The sequence below is a fragment of the Apteryx mantelli genome, chromosome 2 (genome assembly GCF_036417845.1).
Source record: "Apteryx mantelli isolate bAptMan1 chromosome 2, bAptMan1.hap1, whole genome shotgun sequence".
NCBI lineage: Eukaryota > Metazoa > Chordata > Aves > Apterygiformes > Apterygidae > Apteryx > Apteryx mantelli.
This window is the reverse complement of record NC_089979.1, coordinates 27,351,901-27,368,317: the sequence shown is the minus strand read 5'-3', so window position 1 is coordinate 27,368,317 and position 16,417 is coordinate 27,351,901. Positions and strand designations below refer to the sequence as shown.

The 16,417-nt window shown below is 36.0% G+C and overlaps 1 protein-coding gene across 12 annotated transcripts in view; it reads left to right on the top strand.

Moving 5' to 3' along the window:
• Nucleotides 1–16,417, top strand: part of UBR5 (ubiquitin protein ligase E3 component n-recognin 5) — a 93,636-nt gene that overhangs the window by 41,493 nt on the left and 35,726 nt on the right. For 9 of the 12 annotated variants that reach the window (XM_067290388.1, XM_067290383.1, XM_067290380.1 and 6 more), the window contains 10 exons: nucleotides 1,141–1,258; nucleotides 2,128–2,312; nucleotides 3,153–3,262; nucleotides 4,893–5,005; nucleotides 11,952–12,095; nucleotides 12,191–12,302; nucleotides 12,507–12,661; nucleotides 14,216–14,413; nucleotides 15,552–15,762; nucleotides 16,364–16,408. In XM_067290388.1, the coding sequence (XP_067146489.1) occupies nucleotides 1,141–1,258; nucleotides 2,128–2,312; nucleotides 3,153–3,262; nucleotides 4,893–5,005; nucleotides 11,952–12,095; nucleotides 12,191–12,302; nucleotides 12,507–12,661; nucleotides 14,216–14,413; nucleotides 15,552–15,762; nucleotides 16,364–16,408 (1,391 nt within the window). The remainder of the gene's footprint in view (nucleotides 1–1,140; nucleotides 1,259–2,127; nucleotides 2,313–3,152; nucleotides 3,263–4,892; nucleotides 5,006–11,951; nucleotides 12,096–12,190; nucleotides 12,303–12,506; nucleotides 12,662–14,215; nucleotides 14,414–15,551; nucleotides 15,763–16,363; nucleotides 16,409–16,417) is intronic. The other 3 variants (XM_067290387.1, XM_067290386.1, XM_067290385.1) reach the window with 1 other exon arrangement.

Below are 16,417 nucleotides of genomic sequence, written 5' to 3'. Positions count from 1 at the left end.
CAAAATTACAGCTGTTCTGTTTTTGTTTTTGTTTTTTTTTTTAATGTCACCATTGACATACTTCACTCAGAATAATTACTTAGTCTGGAAACTAATAAGCCATAACATTGGAGATACCTGTCTGTTTGACCCTTCTGTTTTTATTGTTTTTAGAATAATCAGTCCAATATAATAAAGAAGCTTATTAGCATCTATATGTAATCTTTGACTTTAATTTATTTTTTAACCAACAAGCCCCTTTTAGCATGGGTTAAATTTCAGTGTTGGTGATTATATGTTAATCAGATTGATGTAGATAGAAGATTCTGTTACTATTGATATACTTAGGTGCAGTGGTCTCTAATATGCTAAACAGGCCTTCAGTCTTGTGGAAGACTGGAAAACAATGCTTTTCATGTTTTGCTTGTCATGAAGGAGGCTTTCAAATAAAAACATCTAACTTTATAACCCACTGGCTAAAACATAAAGTATTGAAATCTTATAGTATCAAAATCAAAATAATAAGAGGGTTTAACTGCATAGTTAAGTGGTGTTTTCAGCTAAACTGAGTGGTGGATTCAACTACAAAGGAAGGCTTTTTTTTTTCTTTTCTTCTTTTTTTCCTTCTCTCCTTCCCCTGTAGCAGCTTAAATCTGTCAGAAGAATCCTAGAGTTCTTCAGCCATGTCCACAGAGAGAAAGTGAGGCTTTTGGAATTTAGAAGTGAAAAGGCTTATCCTGGGCCCTAGTGAAGATAAGACAGCAAATTCTGGAAATTACCATTAGTCACAGCAAAGATATTATCAGGTTCAGAGGGGACAATGCACAACTTAAGCTGTGTCTGGAGTGCATCATCTCAGACAGGTCTCAAGGTATTTTGGACTAGAATGAAAGTCATCAGTTGGCAGTGACATTTCTTATGCATTCTCTCCCTTTGTCCTCCTTCTCCTTATTAATTAGAAAGTTGAGATGAATTTTGGAAGGTGGAGGTGAATATGGAAAAAGATGTTACTTTGGCAGTGCTTTGAGATTTTGGAAAAGGTTGCACAGGGAACTGTATATTTAAACATGACTATGTTAAGCAGAAAGAATAAATTTTTCAAGAGCATAAACACAGCACTTCTTTCGTAGCCTTTTGTTAATATTATGTGTTTTTCCACAGGGGAGTAGTTCCTTTCAGCCAAAGGAAGAAAATGCTGGAAAAGGCCAGAGCAAAAAATAAAAAGCCCAAATCTAGTGCTGGTATCTCCTCAATGCCAAACATAACTGTTGGAACACAGGCAAGTTCAGCTGTCGTATGTGACATATTTATAGTGGTATATGATGAACCTACAGTCTGTTCTTAAACAAACAAACAAAAAAGTATTACAATTCAGGCTCCTTTCCTGTTATGCATGGGAGTTCTATAAATAATCTGGAATTAAAATATTGTATTTTAATTATATGACTATAAAGTGATGTATCCTGTTAGTGTATATATTGTTTTATTAGTATAATTATTACTGTAAACATGGAGGAACAAACCGTACCCATACAAAACACCTTTGTTCTAACTTATCTGCATCTTTCCTACCAATTCTGTCCTTTGTGAGAAAGAAAATATAGAGATATTATTCTTAAAAGAGCATTTAGCTTTGTAAATGACTTGGCGTTTAACTGCCTGCAAGATTAGGGTTTGAGATTGATTCATGCAGTACTATAGGCCTTTGGTTTGAATTCTTTACCAAAAAACATTAATAGTTGAAACAGAAGTTTATGTTTCTTCTTGTGTTGATCACTAGATCTAGTATGAGCCGAAACAGCTTCTCTCCAGGGAAGGCTCTACTTTTGATTCCCAATCCATTCTAATCTGCTCTGGGATGAGTCTTCATTTTTAGCTGATTTGTTCCTTTTTGGGCTGAGCCTCTAGATACTGCATATTAAACAGTTGCACTTCTAAAGCTGTTGTTTTCAGCTGCCAGTTGTCCAACAGCCTCTTTCTTCTAAAAAGTGCACAGTACATCATGCTGACTTTCCTCTTCACCCAGTTCCATAGGTTTTCCTTTTCTTTTTTCTAACTGCTGCATATGTCACCAAGAAAATGCATGCATATATGATTTTCCTCAGTATAATCCAGTGTTCTCATAGAAATAAATACTTCTATCTTTAGGTGTGTTTAAGAAATAACCCCCTCTATCATGCTGGAGCAGTTGCTTTTTCAATCAGTGCTGGAATTCCTAAAGTGGGTGTTTTAATGGAATCTGTTTGGAACATGAATGATAGCTGTCGATTTCAGCTTCGGTCACCAGAGAGCTTGAAAAACATGGAGAAAGCTAGCAAAACTACTGAGGCAAAGTAAGTGTGTTGAATGAAAAGACACGCATGCATGCACACACAGAACACTTGTTTAATATTCTTTTTGATTGTTGATTGATTTAAAAATTGGAAGGAAGGCCTTTTTTTGCTATTTTAAACTTTTTGATACTTGATAGACTCTTAATTGCTTGTAAACTCTGCTAAATGTGCAGAAATGCTTACTGCAAGAAAGGTGTCTCAGTTCTCTGAAATAACTTTTTGGAAATGTTAAGATGCAAGAGGAATATTAGATGAAGACGTAAGTATTTCCACACACACCCCCCCCCCCGCCCTGCCCCGCAGTGTTTCATGATGTTTCCAAGATCTCATATTTGAGTATACTGAAAGTGGTTTTGTTCATGGAACTAACTGCTTTTAAGCCCTTCATGGTATTGTGAGACATCTTTCAGCCCCTCCGTACTTCGAACAAAATCATCTGGATTGACAGTTGTCAGTTAAATCTTTCTGTAAAGGTTAAAGTTTACCTATTTCAGATGACTGTATAAAACTAATAATTCTTTCTGTCTTCAGCTGAAACACATCTGAGGATAATTGTACTCTATATTGTTATATTTATGCTCCATTAATGTTATAAAGCTAATCCCTGATTAAGAAGCACAGCACCATTCAGAATATGGGATGTATAGTCTTGTTGGTTAGGACATTTGTTCTAAAGTATGAAGTTATTTAATTAAAGTATTGGCCAAAAAAATACTTTTGTTATTACAGAAATCAGGATGTGGACCATGGCTGGTTTCTTGGATATAATGACAGTCTGTCTGTTGTCATGGAAGAGACTTCACCTTCTTTCTTTATTCTTAGTAACACTTTTTATTCTAGGCCTGAAAGCAAACAGGAACCAGTGAAAACTGAGATGGGTCCTCCTCCCTCCCCAGCTTCTACCTGTAGTGATGCATCCTCAATAGCAAGCAGTGCATCAATGCCATATAGTAAGTAGTGTAGATAGCTCATAGTAGTGTAAAATATTTGTGCAGATAAGATGTTTTAATAAATGGCAGTTCTAGAAAAATATGCTATTAATTTCAGAAGTTGGAGAAAAGTAAAAATCCTTTTTGGCCTTTCACAGTGAACCACAATATATATAAAGGAATTTAAGTGTATTAGTATAAGTAATGACTACTTGGTATAAGGCGTAACTAAGTAAACATAATATTTAGTTCTCTTCAAATCAGAAGGTAATCAACAGAAAGAAGATAAAGTTGCTTTTTATGTTTAATTGGAATGCGATAGTGAGCTTGTTTACAACCCAGATATTGAACTTGTTTAGGAAAATTCCTTTCAAGATTAAGATGTTCTTGCACAGTTTGCCTCAAAGGTGAACTTCAGTGGGGCAAAGCAGTAGCTGGTCATCCTTATTACATAAAATGTCTAAAACCAAACATTCTTTACTGCGCATGTACAAGTAGTCAGGAAAGTTTTTATAGTGTAAGTTGGTCTTCAAGACCTAAAATGCTATATTAGAATTCTGTGTCCTGAGCCCTGAGTCAATGTAATTGACTTCTGATGCATCTTTGGGTTTTTTTGTTTGTTTGTTTTTTCCCCTCCATTTAAATGTATACAGCTTATAAAGGGTTTATTACAATATCATCATTTGAAGGAATCTTCTCTGTGGCCCTGTAGCTTCTAGTTGTTCACATGCTGCAGTTCTAAAAACTGTTCAGCTAGAGAATCAAATGGCCTCATACAATGACTGAGAATCTCTTATGCTCAGATCTGCAGTACTGATTTATAGTATTAGTACAATCTTCTGTTATTGATGCCTTCTGTTTTGTAGTTCTTTCAGCTGTAATTATCCTATGACTATAACTTTGCTTGGCATTTTGAACTACTGTTTGAAGTTAGTGTTACAGTCAGCTGAAAAGTTTTCTGCTTTTTTCTTTAAATAGTTGATAATATTAATTATACTAAACTCATTTCAGGAGATTAAAGTTCTCGTCAGTGTTAATTTAGCCATATTATGAATTTAATTTTTGATCCTGAGTGGTTTTGAGTTTACTGTAGTTGCTATTCAGATAATGTCTTTAAAACAAGTCTTACTGTATCGCAATTACTATGAGTCCAAATATATATATTTTTTACCTCAATTACTACTGTTTTAGAAATTTATCAAAAATCCATAGTTCAGTGGACAACCAGACTTTTGCAAAGGGATATAAAGTGCTCTTTAGCAGTGCTGAGTGCAGGGTGTTACAATCTCAGTCTTGTTACAGCATGAATATCTGAGCCCTGCAAAAATGACTTATTGTATTCTAATTACTCTGAATAATAACTTCCTTTAGCCATGTTTTTCTTTTTTCAGTTTATAGGTTGAATGTCATTAAAGATATCTTTGTTTCTCTGATAAAGCATCTTTGTTGGTGCTAATTTAATAGAAAAACATGAAAGTGGTATGGTACACTGTTACGTACCCTTTGACTTAAGGTGGTTTTAAAAGATTCTTGTTAACTTGTCATAAATTTTAGTTTTGAATAATGAAACTCTTTTTGGGAAAGGTTTGATGTTTACTTGTTTATTTCAAGTTTTGAGATTTTTTTTTTGGTAATTACTTTTTTGTCTCAGAACGACGACGATCTACTCCTGCCCCAAAAGAGGAGGAGAAAGTGAATGAAGAGCAGTGGTCTCTGAGGGAAGTTGTGTTTGTGGAAGATGTTAAGAATGTTCCTGTTGGCAAGGTTTGTCTAAAATACTGTGTCCCACCATCTTAAATATATATCAATTTTTCCTTTTAGATAAGCTCACTGGTAAAGTGTACTGTACGTCGTAAATTGTAAACTGTTAGTTTGGGGTGACACCTGAGAATGTCTTCTGTTTCTTACTTGTATGACCTTTTTTGCATTTTTTATTTGTGCACAACAAAATGATGGCAATCAACAGAATATGTTCCAAATAAAACATGCTGAATCTTAAAAATAACTTTCCTGTCCTTTAAGTTGAAACGAAGTGTTATGAAACCCAGATGTGATTTCACATTAAAAAAAACTTTTCAGTGACCAGAACAATAGCTCCCACATTTGTCCAGTGAAACTGTGGAGGGTTACATGTGTTGTGACTTTCAAATATCGACTGAATGCTTAGGTGAATCTTGCAATCAAAGAACAGGAGTATTTTGATTAGACTTAGGTAATGTGCTTACTGGAGAGTATTAGAATTTTTTTTCATTAATATGACTATAGAAGTATTTGATGTCATTAATACAAAAAATCTATTTGTTTGGTCCTCATAATCATAATTTTCCCTCTAGTAAGCCTTCACTATGACTAAGAGTGCCAGAGAGGAAAATAAACCTTTTCCATACTCCATTTCTCCTTCTGTATTGTTGTGTGATATTAGGAGGGATTAGGTCATCTAGACAGTTCTGTTATGTTCTTCAAAAATAGGAAAGCCAGCACAGGTTTTCAATGAAATGAAAAGGTTGGGTTGCTTTCTACTTGATTCATGGAAGATTTAGAAACAAAACAAAACAAAAAAGCATCTTTGAAGGGAGGAGACCCACAATGAATTTTCATTATCTTGTTTAGGTCATTTCTGTAGAGGGGCGTATGGAAGAACTTCATTTGCCAAAACACTTAGATATCTATAAGTGAGGCTTTGAGATCTAGTTGATGTCACTGAGATAATCATCTGCCTCTCTCACCAGCTTTGGGCAAGCAATGTTATCCTTATCTGTCCTTCCTGTTTTAGATCCTAAACTTTTCAGGATAGGGACTGTTTTACTATTTTTCTGTACAGTTGTAAAGGTGTCTTGCTTAGTGGGCTGCATCAAGAACTACTCTAATAAATACAGATGAGTTTAAATTTTGATATGCTAATATTTTCACTGAAGTGCATTAAAGTGCTAAAACCTCTGTCTTCTGAATAGAATTATTAGTTCTGGTCTATTCTACATCAGTCATTTATGGCAAAGATGCATTTTTTTTGTTGTTGTTCATAAAGTATGCTGAATTTTTCCAGTGATGTATATTGTCATTTACTTTTTTCCTGTTAAAGTTTTGCAATGCTTTGTTAACTTTAAAGTTTAGATAGAATCCAGCACACCAAACCATAAAAAATTTTGCCTAGTGATGTCCAGGTTGGGACAGAAATACAGTTCATACCCTTTTATATGTTCTATTTGTAGTTTGGTTCAGTTCTGCCATTATATGAGAAAGGTTGGAGGCACTGCAGTCTGCAGAGAGGATACTGTTCACAGTGTTCTCTTATGGGCCTTCAGAACAGCTAATGCTGTTCATTGTGAAACAGTAATGTTAGTAATTTAGCTTTTATTTTTAAGTTGAATTCAACAGAAAGATAATTTGACTTCCGAACAATCTGAATGGTTATTTTGCGTAAGTACTTTTTGAGTGTATTCAGATGTTCAGACTGCAAAAACATAGTCAAATGGGTTTGGGCTTTTTAAAATTTTCTGGGTTAAGGAGTCCAGTCCTTTTAGAGAACACTCCAGGTATACCTTCATCTGGTCTTCCACGGTCTTTTGATAACTGAATGACTTTCTAAAAATTCACGTATCTGATATTTCACTATGGATTGCCTTAGTGGCTTGAGAACACTGCGTGAGAATATACTACTTCCCATTTAACCTGGGAGTTTGTTACCTTTGGCATCTCAGAAAACTGGAGAGGGTTTCAAGCGCTGTTCTGAGTTTTAAGCACTTGATGCTACAAGGCATTGCGTCAAAAGCATAATACTTAGCTTCTCTCAGATTGCTGTCATTAAGTAAAATACTGGTCGAGCACATGAATAACGGGACTTCTTTGAGAAATACTGACTGATAATTTGGCAGATGTACTTTGACCACAATGTAAAGTGAATTGTACTGAAATAATCAATCTTTGAGTTCAAAAAATCTTGCCTTACGTAATGGTTCAGGTCTGAAATAGTAAATGAAGGAGCAAAGAATTGATTGCTGTCCTCTTACCTGTAGCAAGAGCATCTGAAATTCTGTAGGTGTATATTCTGTAGAATAAAGTGAAATAGCCATAAGTTTCTATCAAAATGTTTGCCCCCTTTTAAAAGTATTTTGGTAATACTTTGTGGTACAGAGATAGGAACGTCAGCTAATGCTTCAGGTTATGGAATTTAGAGATAGGAAAGTAGCTGAAACTTATTAGAGCTCAGTCTATATCTCTAAAATAACTTTATTTCTGGAAAGTTTGTGTTCCTCTAGTCTTGGATGTATGTGAAAACTTTACGAAGATTCCAGAAGGTGTTTAGAGAGTTAAGATTCTTCCTAGACCAAATGTTAAAGTTCTGTTTGTGAAGCAAGTAGATGGTCTCAAGTTTTAACATGCTGGTTTTCTTTGGCCTCGTACTTAGCCTGATATATTAACAGCCCTCCACTGAGTTCTAGAGTCAGCGCTTGTGATAATTCTGATCCCAGTAGATTGTACAACCAGCATTTTACACACTGCATCATAGATGGGGATTATGTTTGGTGCCAAAGGAACAAATGCCCAGAGTGTGGTGAAAGAGCGAAAATTCTTACATTGGTGTATTCTTGAGAGAAACCAAGAAAGCATAAGAGCCTACCAGATGAACTCTTGGATTTAGTCATCTTTCTCCTTGAAATGTATTGTTTTCTGATCTCATTTCAATTTAAATACTTTCATGGACTTGAAACAAAACCAAGCCTTTATTCCTTCAAGTCCATCATTAGATGGAGGAGATAATGATTAGACGATTATCCACCTAATGAAAGACTGATGGAGTGGAAAAGCCTGGCACTTGTCTCTTCTGTTGTCTGCTTTGGTACAAACAGGCCTGCTGGTCTGAGAAATCTGGTGGAATCATCTTCCAGTGTAGCTTAGGAAGGGCGTGGGCTGAAATAAGCCTTCATTACTGTTTGCTGATACCGAAGGAATAGAAGGTGGTTGTGTCTGTACCATGTGCTTCAGGATATCTACTTACTGACATTAGCTTCTGGATTTCTTGTTCTGGAATGACTTAAAAATGGTATCTGGAACCACTGTTAGAAAAAAGGGTAGGGGACCTGGGTTGGAGCTGCTTTTTTCTTGTTCTTTGGCAGCTGCGGTTCGTTTTGGTCTGAGGCTTTCCATTGGCAGTGTCCAAGGCCTCCCCAAACTGCTTCTGTTCATCAAAGTTATCCTGGATCAGGTGAGACTTCCATATATTACCAATTTTGAAGTTCCTATGCCTGGAAATCTTATCCCGTCCTATGGATTTTGTGTAACACGAGTTGGATTGAATGGTTTATGTTCCTTAACTTGTACTTTGGAATATATTGTTTCAGTCAGTCACTTGAGCTTTTTATTTTTGGTTTCATTTCTGTCCGAGTTTGAAGCATTCCAATCAGAAGGATGACTTGAAAGAGCTCAAGGCAGATACAGTGCTAGAAAAGCTATCTGATCTCTTGTAGGAGTCTGTTTTTTATCCTTTGAAGCTGAATACTTTTTTAAGATTGTCAGTATTTCTTTGGAAATGCTCATTCTGCTTTGAGAGTAGAGGTAGAAACATTTTCTGGTATTAAAATTATTTCCATTCCAGCAAGCAGAAGATTAGATAAGAAAGTGAACATACATTTTTCTTGATCTTCTGCTGCCATGTCTTGAGAGGAAATATGGTGATTCTGGAGAGGGAAAAATTCTATAGATTATCAATAGATCTAAACAAGTTTAATTTAAAAAGGTTCAAATACTGGTAGTCATCTTCCTTGTTTTAGAGGATACTCAGCCTATCATTAATGTAATTTTAGACAAAGAACCCTAAGAGGAGACAGTGGAGGAGAAGCAGGGCTCAGGACCTGTCTCCATTTGATTTTGAGGAAAGAACTTTTGTTGAAAGCTTTCTGCCCATCAGTGTGACTTTTTTTTTTCTTTTTTTCCAAGTTTGCTTTTGCACAATGCTTTAAAGGAATATAGCAATGAACAGATAGTAAAGGTGGAAGAAATAATGAATATGCTCATCTTTCAGTTTTTTATGTTTATCAATATGTGTTTTTTCTTCCATTAAAATGAAAGCTCAGATCCAGCTATACTGTAATTAAAAATGTTGTAAAAAGAGACACTTTGCTTTTGGAAAAACTGACTTAACTTTTTTTTTTGTTTGTTTGATTCAGTTCTTTTAATTTGGTCCTTATAAGGCAGATGTTTGTGTATATAGTTGTGTAAAATGCTTGTTTCTAATTGAAATTTTTAGAAAGTGCACGGATGGTGAAAAGTTGCATTAGCAATATGAACAGTGTGAGCACATGGGTTCTATAACTTGATGTGTCTAAATCCTTTAAGCTCTGTGTTGTATTTTATTCTCGTTAATGTGTTTTTCAGTGAATTCAGACTTGTGGTTCATTTCAGTTAGAGGAATGTTAATGCTGCTCATTTATCTTGTTTAGTGGCAGCCCATTACAATATATCTTTGCCTTTGAGTCTGTTCTCTGCAGTTGCTATCAAATTTCCATTTAAGTTCCTAGTTGCTTGCCACATCAGTGGAGAGTTTATTTGTATTTCTTTTTGCGTAACAACCAGTAACTGCAGTAGTAACTGTTTAACTAAAGAACTTCATTTTAATTGTCACCTGAAGATATGAATTTCTTCTCAAAAAAATCTTAATAAACATATTTTCCAGTTTTCCAAGATCAACTCTATTTTTTTTTTTTTAAACCACAAATGAAACCAATTCTATCATGTGCATCTTAAAAGAATCATGGTAGGGTTCCAGCCCTTAAATTCTGTCAGCGTTTCTTTGAACATGTGAAAAGTGATTTAGGTGGTGACACTAACAGCAGCCAGAAAGCATGTAGAAAAAGCTTTGAATTATAGAGATAAGTGTTTGGTGTTCCCCCCCCCCCCCTTCCTCCTTCCTTCCCCACCCCCAACTTGTTTATCAACTTGAAGCTTTACAAAGGAGATTTCATAGGTCCTATTAGACATTGACCATTTAGAATCATCTCTTTTCAGAAGAGACCCAGATTTAAAAGGCTTTTCCAGCAGCTTTTAGTCACTTTAAAAAAATTTCTGCATGTCAGATGAGGAGTTGTGGTTGAACCATCAACATGTGATCACAGGCTTACAAATTAGTCTGATGGCCTTGGGGAAAAAAAAAATTGAATGTGTCTTGATTGAATTATTTTGACCAAATCATGATTTTTCTCTAGAATGTTGTCTTGTAAACCTCAGTACAAATCTGTCTTTGTATATTCTATATCAGAGTTAATGTTCGTGAATCTTCTGGCTAGGTCTGAATTTTGAAACTTTTAGGCAGTATTCTTACAGCTGTTGGAGATACGTGTCACTAGGAACTCTGCTGCTAGAGTAAAGTTTCAGCGTATGGGGAGCAAGCGCTCCGACTCCATCCGCAGTATTGTTTCTTTTACAAAAATCAGCTAATAACCTTTTGTATCTGTCAGTGCATCCTTTCTCTAGAGGACTTGAGAGGCTGCAGCTAGCTGGAGAAGTTGGGAGAAAACATGGAAACATCTGAATGTTTGTTACCTATAATGTCTTGAAGACTTAAGACTTGCCTTTTATTATGGGAGGCCTTTGAAATAGAAAGTTTGTTACATCTAGATCTTTAATATTGCTTTTTTTTGTTGTTGTTTAGAAATTATTGAGAAATGAGGGCCTAACCAAGGTGGATGGTTGCTTTTACCTAGTTTTGACCAAGACTTGAGAGCATAATAAGATCTTATTTCTTCTCAAAATTAAAACATCATCTCCCCCCCCCCACACCCTGTTAGCTTTGTTTACCTTTTGAGAAAGTTATGGTGTTAACTGGTACCTCAAAGGGCCTTGCTATTTGGTGATATTGTAAGATATTTCTATATCAAGGAAACCTATTTTGACAGTTCTGATTAGATATGCATGACAGCAACTCTTTAGAGATGCTTAGAATCTCAGAAGTGACTGTGAATGTAGGATTGAAAAACTTCATTTCCATTTTGAGGGGGGAAAGACACATGAAGTGTTTCTGGATATGTGTCTGTATCCTTTGATCCTAAGGGATTGAGTGGAGAACTTCATCAAATGTAAGGAATAGGTAATGGACCCATAAAGCAATACTCTGTGCATTCTCATCTTGAAGAATGAGCATTAAGACTGTAATAGAGGCTTAAAAATTTTCAAATGGAAAAGATGAATAATTTCCTGTTTCTTGTAATACAAGAACTAATAAGCACCTAATAAAGTAAGAAGCTCAGTGTAGATTTTTTTAGTTGAATGGCTAGCTAATGTTTGGAATTCATTGCTACAAGAATAGTGTTCACTTCAAAAAGTGATCAGAAAAAAGCAGAGTCTATTCAGGCTATTAAATGTAAAGTTGTCCTGCAGTTTCCAGTAGGTGAAAGCTGGAAAGATATACCAGGCAAGTATCAGTATGAGCTTCTCTAGCAGTTGGTGTAGGTTCCTTTTGGAGGTAGGATGTTGAATTGGAGAGACCTTTGATCAGATTCAGGATGCTCATGAAGTCGTTAAGAAATCCGCATTTCTAAGTGTTCAATGATATCAGCAAAAGTAACAAGGCTACTAGAGCTGTAGCATCTTGTCACTGGTTTTTGTAAACTTTATTTTTTCCTGACAAAGGTCTGGGTTATTTTGAAGCAAATCAGCCTAAGTTGTTTTCAGTCTCTTTTAAAGCTTTTAGTAAAACTGTACTGTGTTCTGCTTGTAGGTGCTAAAAGTGGATGGTGCTTATGTTGCTGTGAAATTTCCGGGCACCTCCAGTAATGCAAGCTGTCAGAGCAGTTCTAATTTGGATCCTGATCCTTCCTCTCTTCTCCAGGATTGTAGGCTGCTCAGAATAGATGAACTGCAGGTATGTCTTTGTGAAACTCTTGAGAAAACAAGCAGTATTTTGGAGTGTTAGCACTATGCACAAACTGCCTATTAAAATTTTACATATATTTTTAGGTAGTAAAAACTGGTGGAACTCCAAAAGTTCCTGACTGTTTTCAAAGGACACCTAAAAAGCTGTGTATACCTGAAAAAACAGAGATTCTAGCAGTAAATGTAGATTCAAAAGGTAAGTAGGACTTTACCTTTAAGATAGTCCATTGTGTTCTTTGTTACCTGCCCCCTTCCCTAGTGGAAAACTACAACTGTCAAACTAACATAAATAGTTGTTTTCACTGATATTAATAAATCCTTAAAGGTGCAATAGTTAGGAGTTCTTTTACTGAATGCTATCAGCAAAGGGATTAACCTTTCTCTTCATGTATTTTTGAAGGAGTGCATGCTGTCCTGAAAACTGGGAACTGGGTTCGATACTGTATATTTGACCTTGCTACAGGAAAGGCTGAACAGGAAAATAATTTCCCTACTAGCAGCATTGCGTTCCTGGGTCAGAATGAGAGAAGTGTTGCCATTTTTACAGCTGGACAGGTTTGTTTTGCGTCTCAATCATTTAACCTCACTGTGTTTCACTTCCTTTGCCTTCAAATGGCATGGCACAGCTTTCGTGAGGCTTTTCCAAAGACCAACAAAAAATAGTTCTTTAAATGGGTTGTGAAAGACTTGCTGCTACCATTAATATTTTGGAAGAGGGGGTGGGGAATCACAGAATCACAGAATGGTTGAGGTTGGAAGGGACCTTTGAAGATCACTTAGTCCAACCCCCCCTCCTCAAGCAGGGTCAGCTAGAGCAGGTTTCCCAGGACCAAGTCCAGTCAGGTTTTGAATATCTCCAAGATGGAGACTCCACAACCTCTCTGGGTAACCTGCTCCAGTGCTCAGTCACCCTGACACTAAAGAAGTTTTTCCTCATATTCAGATGGAACTTACTGTGTTTCAATTTGTGCCCATTGCCTCTTGTCCTGTCGCTGGGCACCATGAGAAGGGTCTGGTTCCATCTTGTTTGCAGCCTCCCTTCAGATATACACATTGATAAAATCCCCCCAGAGCCTTCTCTTCTCCAAGCTAAAGAATCCCAGCTCTCTCAGCCTTTCCTCATATGACAGATGCTCCAGTCCCTTAATCATTGTAGTAGCCCTTCGCTGGACTCGCTCCGGTAGCTCTGTCTCTCTTGTACTGCAGAGCCCAACACTGGACCCAGCACTCCAAGTGTGGCCTCATCAGGGCTGAGCAGGGGGGAAGAATCACCTCCCTTGACCTGCTGGCAACACTCTTCTTAAGGCAGCCCAGGATACCGCTGGCCGCCTTTGCTGCTAGGGCACATAGGGGAGTAGCAATGTAACTCACTTAAGCACTTCTAATAATCTTATTCAAAGTCCTTCGTGGTCCTTGAATAAAAGGTTAAAAAAAAAAAAAAAAAGACAGAGTAGTTCCTGTGTTATTGTAAACTTGCTATCTAACTTTGTTTTGGAAGAGAATGGATATTCATCTGACCTGCTTGAAAACAAATGGAAATGTTCCCAAAAAATCTGCACTTGGCATTAAAAATAATATTGAGTTTTTGTGCAATTCCTTCTACTGTCCAGTCCTAAGCATCCTATTTTATCTGATTGTACAGCTGATTTCACAGTGCAGGCATACATGAGGAGGGTTTAGAATAAATACCAAAATCATTTTATTAACTTCCATATAAGCAATATTCTTTGCTTATAATAGTTGAAGGAAACATTTTTGGCAAAGGAACTGTGCTTGTATGTTTCATTTTATATGTTCAGGTTTCTGTTGATGTATTTCAGTAAGCTAAGTGTAGGTACCTTATGTTTCATTATTGATATTTCATTAGAGACATATGTCATAAGACACTTTTAAAAGTATTTACTATGTTAAGCATGTTCCAGGCATTTGAGAAAGGGAATCTACTATCTTACGCTGTGCCTCTTGTAGGGATAGGAGGCAAAGCTGTAAACAAGAATTTTGGGTAAACTGGACTCCTTGTAGGCAGTCAAGCAGAAATGGACCTTTTGTGAAGGGTAATATTTATAAATTGTGGAGATAAAATGTTAAAACTTTTTTCCCCAAATGTAGGAATCTCCTATTATTCTTAGAGATGGAAATGGTACTATCTATCCAATGGCAAAAGACTGCATGGGTGGGATAAGAGACCCTGACTGGCTTGATCTTCCACCTATTAGTAGTCTCGGAATGGGTGTTCATTCCTTAACAAATCTTCCTGCTAACTCGACCATCAAAAAGAAAGCTGCTATAATCATTATGGCTGTTGAGGTAAAATACTTTCTTTAATACATCATAATGTGCTCATTTGCTGCTTGCTTTTATAAAATGATGCTTAAAACAGCTTGGTGTTTACAATTTTTAGTTATACTACTTCAAAGAAATTAATGCCAGCTGAAGAATCTCTTATAAACATGAAAGTACAAACAAATGTATGTAGTAAAGTGAAAGATATGTTTTGGTGACACATAGCTTCAGTATAAAACTTGATCAGGCTTTTAACTAATATTATTTTTAGACATTACTTTTAAAACTGTCACCTTCATATGCATACTACCAGTGTATAATTTTATTTAAGTTTTAGGAGTGTACAGGTTTTCTGAGGGGTACAGCAACTAGTTTTTCTTGTTGTGAATGCAGTACATCTATCACTTTTTTGGGGTTTTTTTTGTTATTTGTTTTTTTGTACCTTATATTAGGACCATAAATGAGGAAATGATGAGAGTGAAACAGACAGTTTTCAATTGAATTGGCTGTAAAGTTCTGTAGTCATCTGTGGTGCTATATGGGCAGTTCTGCTGTGAATTTATGTATAGTGCTTGTATAAATCAGTCAGTGATTTGGTGCAGCTTAACTGCATCTGCTCTGTGCTATGCTGCCACCAGGAGGTATTGCGTACCTATTAGATTGAGATTGATTTCACAGTGGAGTATTCAACCCCTGTGGAAAAGCTTGTTATATGGGGTGAGTCTCACAGATCTGAGGAGGGTCTGGGAGCTTTTATTCCTTCACTTCCCAGCATGCATATCATTTGCTTAAAATTAACTAGGTTTACATGTGGACACCTTAGTTTTCCAATTGTACCATTTTTCCCATTTTATATGTAGCCATGAAATCTGTAATCTGTTTTAAGAACCAAACTGTGAAGCCAAAGGCATACTTTTGTGAGCCTGATAGCTTCTGCTGTTTAAGCATGTCCTTTCCTCAACTTGTTAGTGTCTGAATGCTATTTTCTGTTTTTAACAGTGGGATAATTGAGATGATGTTTATTCTCAACAGCTCCTGCACTGACTGCCAGAGGATGTCCTAGATTTAGACCATTTTATTCCTTTTTAAAAGAAGTAAAGATATTTGTATATCTGCAATCTGTATTTTCATTTGTTAAATTATTTTATTCTTTTGAGCACAGAAGCAAACTTTAATGCAGCATATTCTCCGATGTGACTATGAGGCTTGCAGACAATACCTGATGAATCTTGAACAAGCAGTTGTCTTGGATCAGAATCCACAAGTGCTGCAGACGTTCCTCGGCCACAGATGCGATGGAAACCGCAATATTCTGCATGCTTGCGTATCTGTATGCTTTCCAACCAGCAACAAAGAAACAAAAGAGGAAGAGGGTGAGCTCAACAATGTCATGAAAATAATTTGAAAATAAACTTTTTATGCATTTTCAAGAATTTTTAAAATAAAAATTGCATTCTTCAGATATGGATATCTTAAAATTTAGCACCTAAAATGTGTCCTAACCTTTCAAAGGTTCTGGGACAAAATATTTTTTTTTTGCTATCACGAGGGTTTATAGGTATTCAATACTTATCAATACGAGGCTATCTTTATTGATTGTAAGAGACAAACTTTTCACATCCACATATTAATTCTAGATGAAAACAAGTATTTTTTCCCCTTTATGTCAATAGTAATTTTTTAACAGAGTATTTATTATTTTTCAAGGGTTCTAGTTAATGCCTCCATTAAGAAATGTTTTCTTGCAATATATATTGAGAAGTGTGAACAAATAATTTAAGCCAGGCACTGATACCATTTAAAATGTTTATTAAATACTATTATATGAAAAGTATGTTAACAGAACAACAAGGTTGCTAAGTCAGGCACTCAAGAAAATTAGGAAATACCAGAATTAAGTTTACCCATGTGCTATACATGGGTGTGCATTGTGATATGGTCTTTAATTACACCGTCATACTATTTTTTTCACAGGACTACCTCATTCAGTGCACAAGATGGACGGTGCTCACCGAATGGGTAGCTATT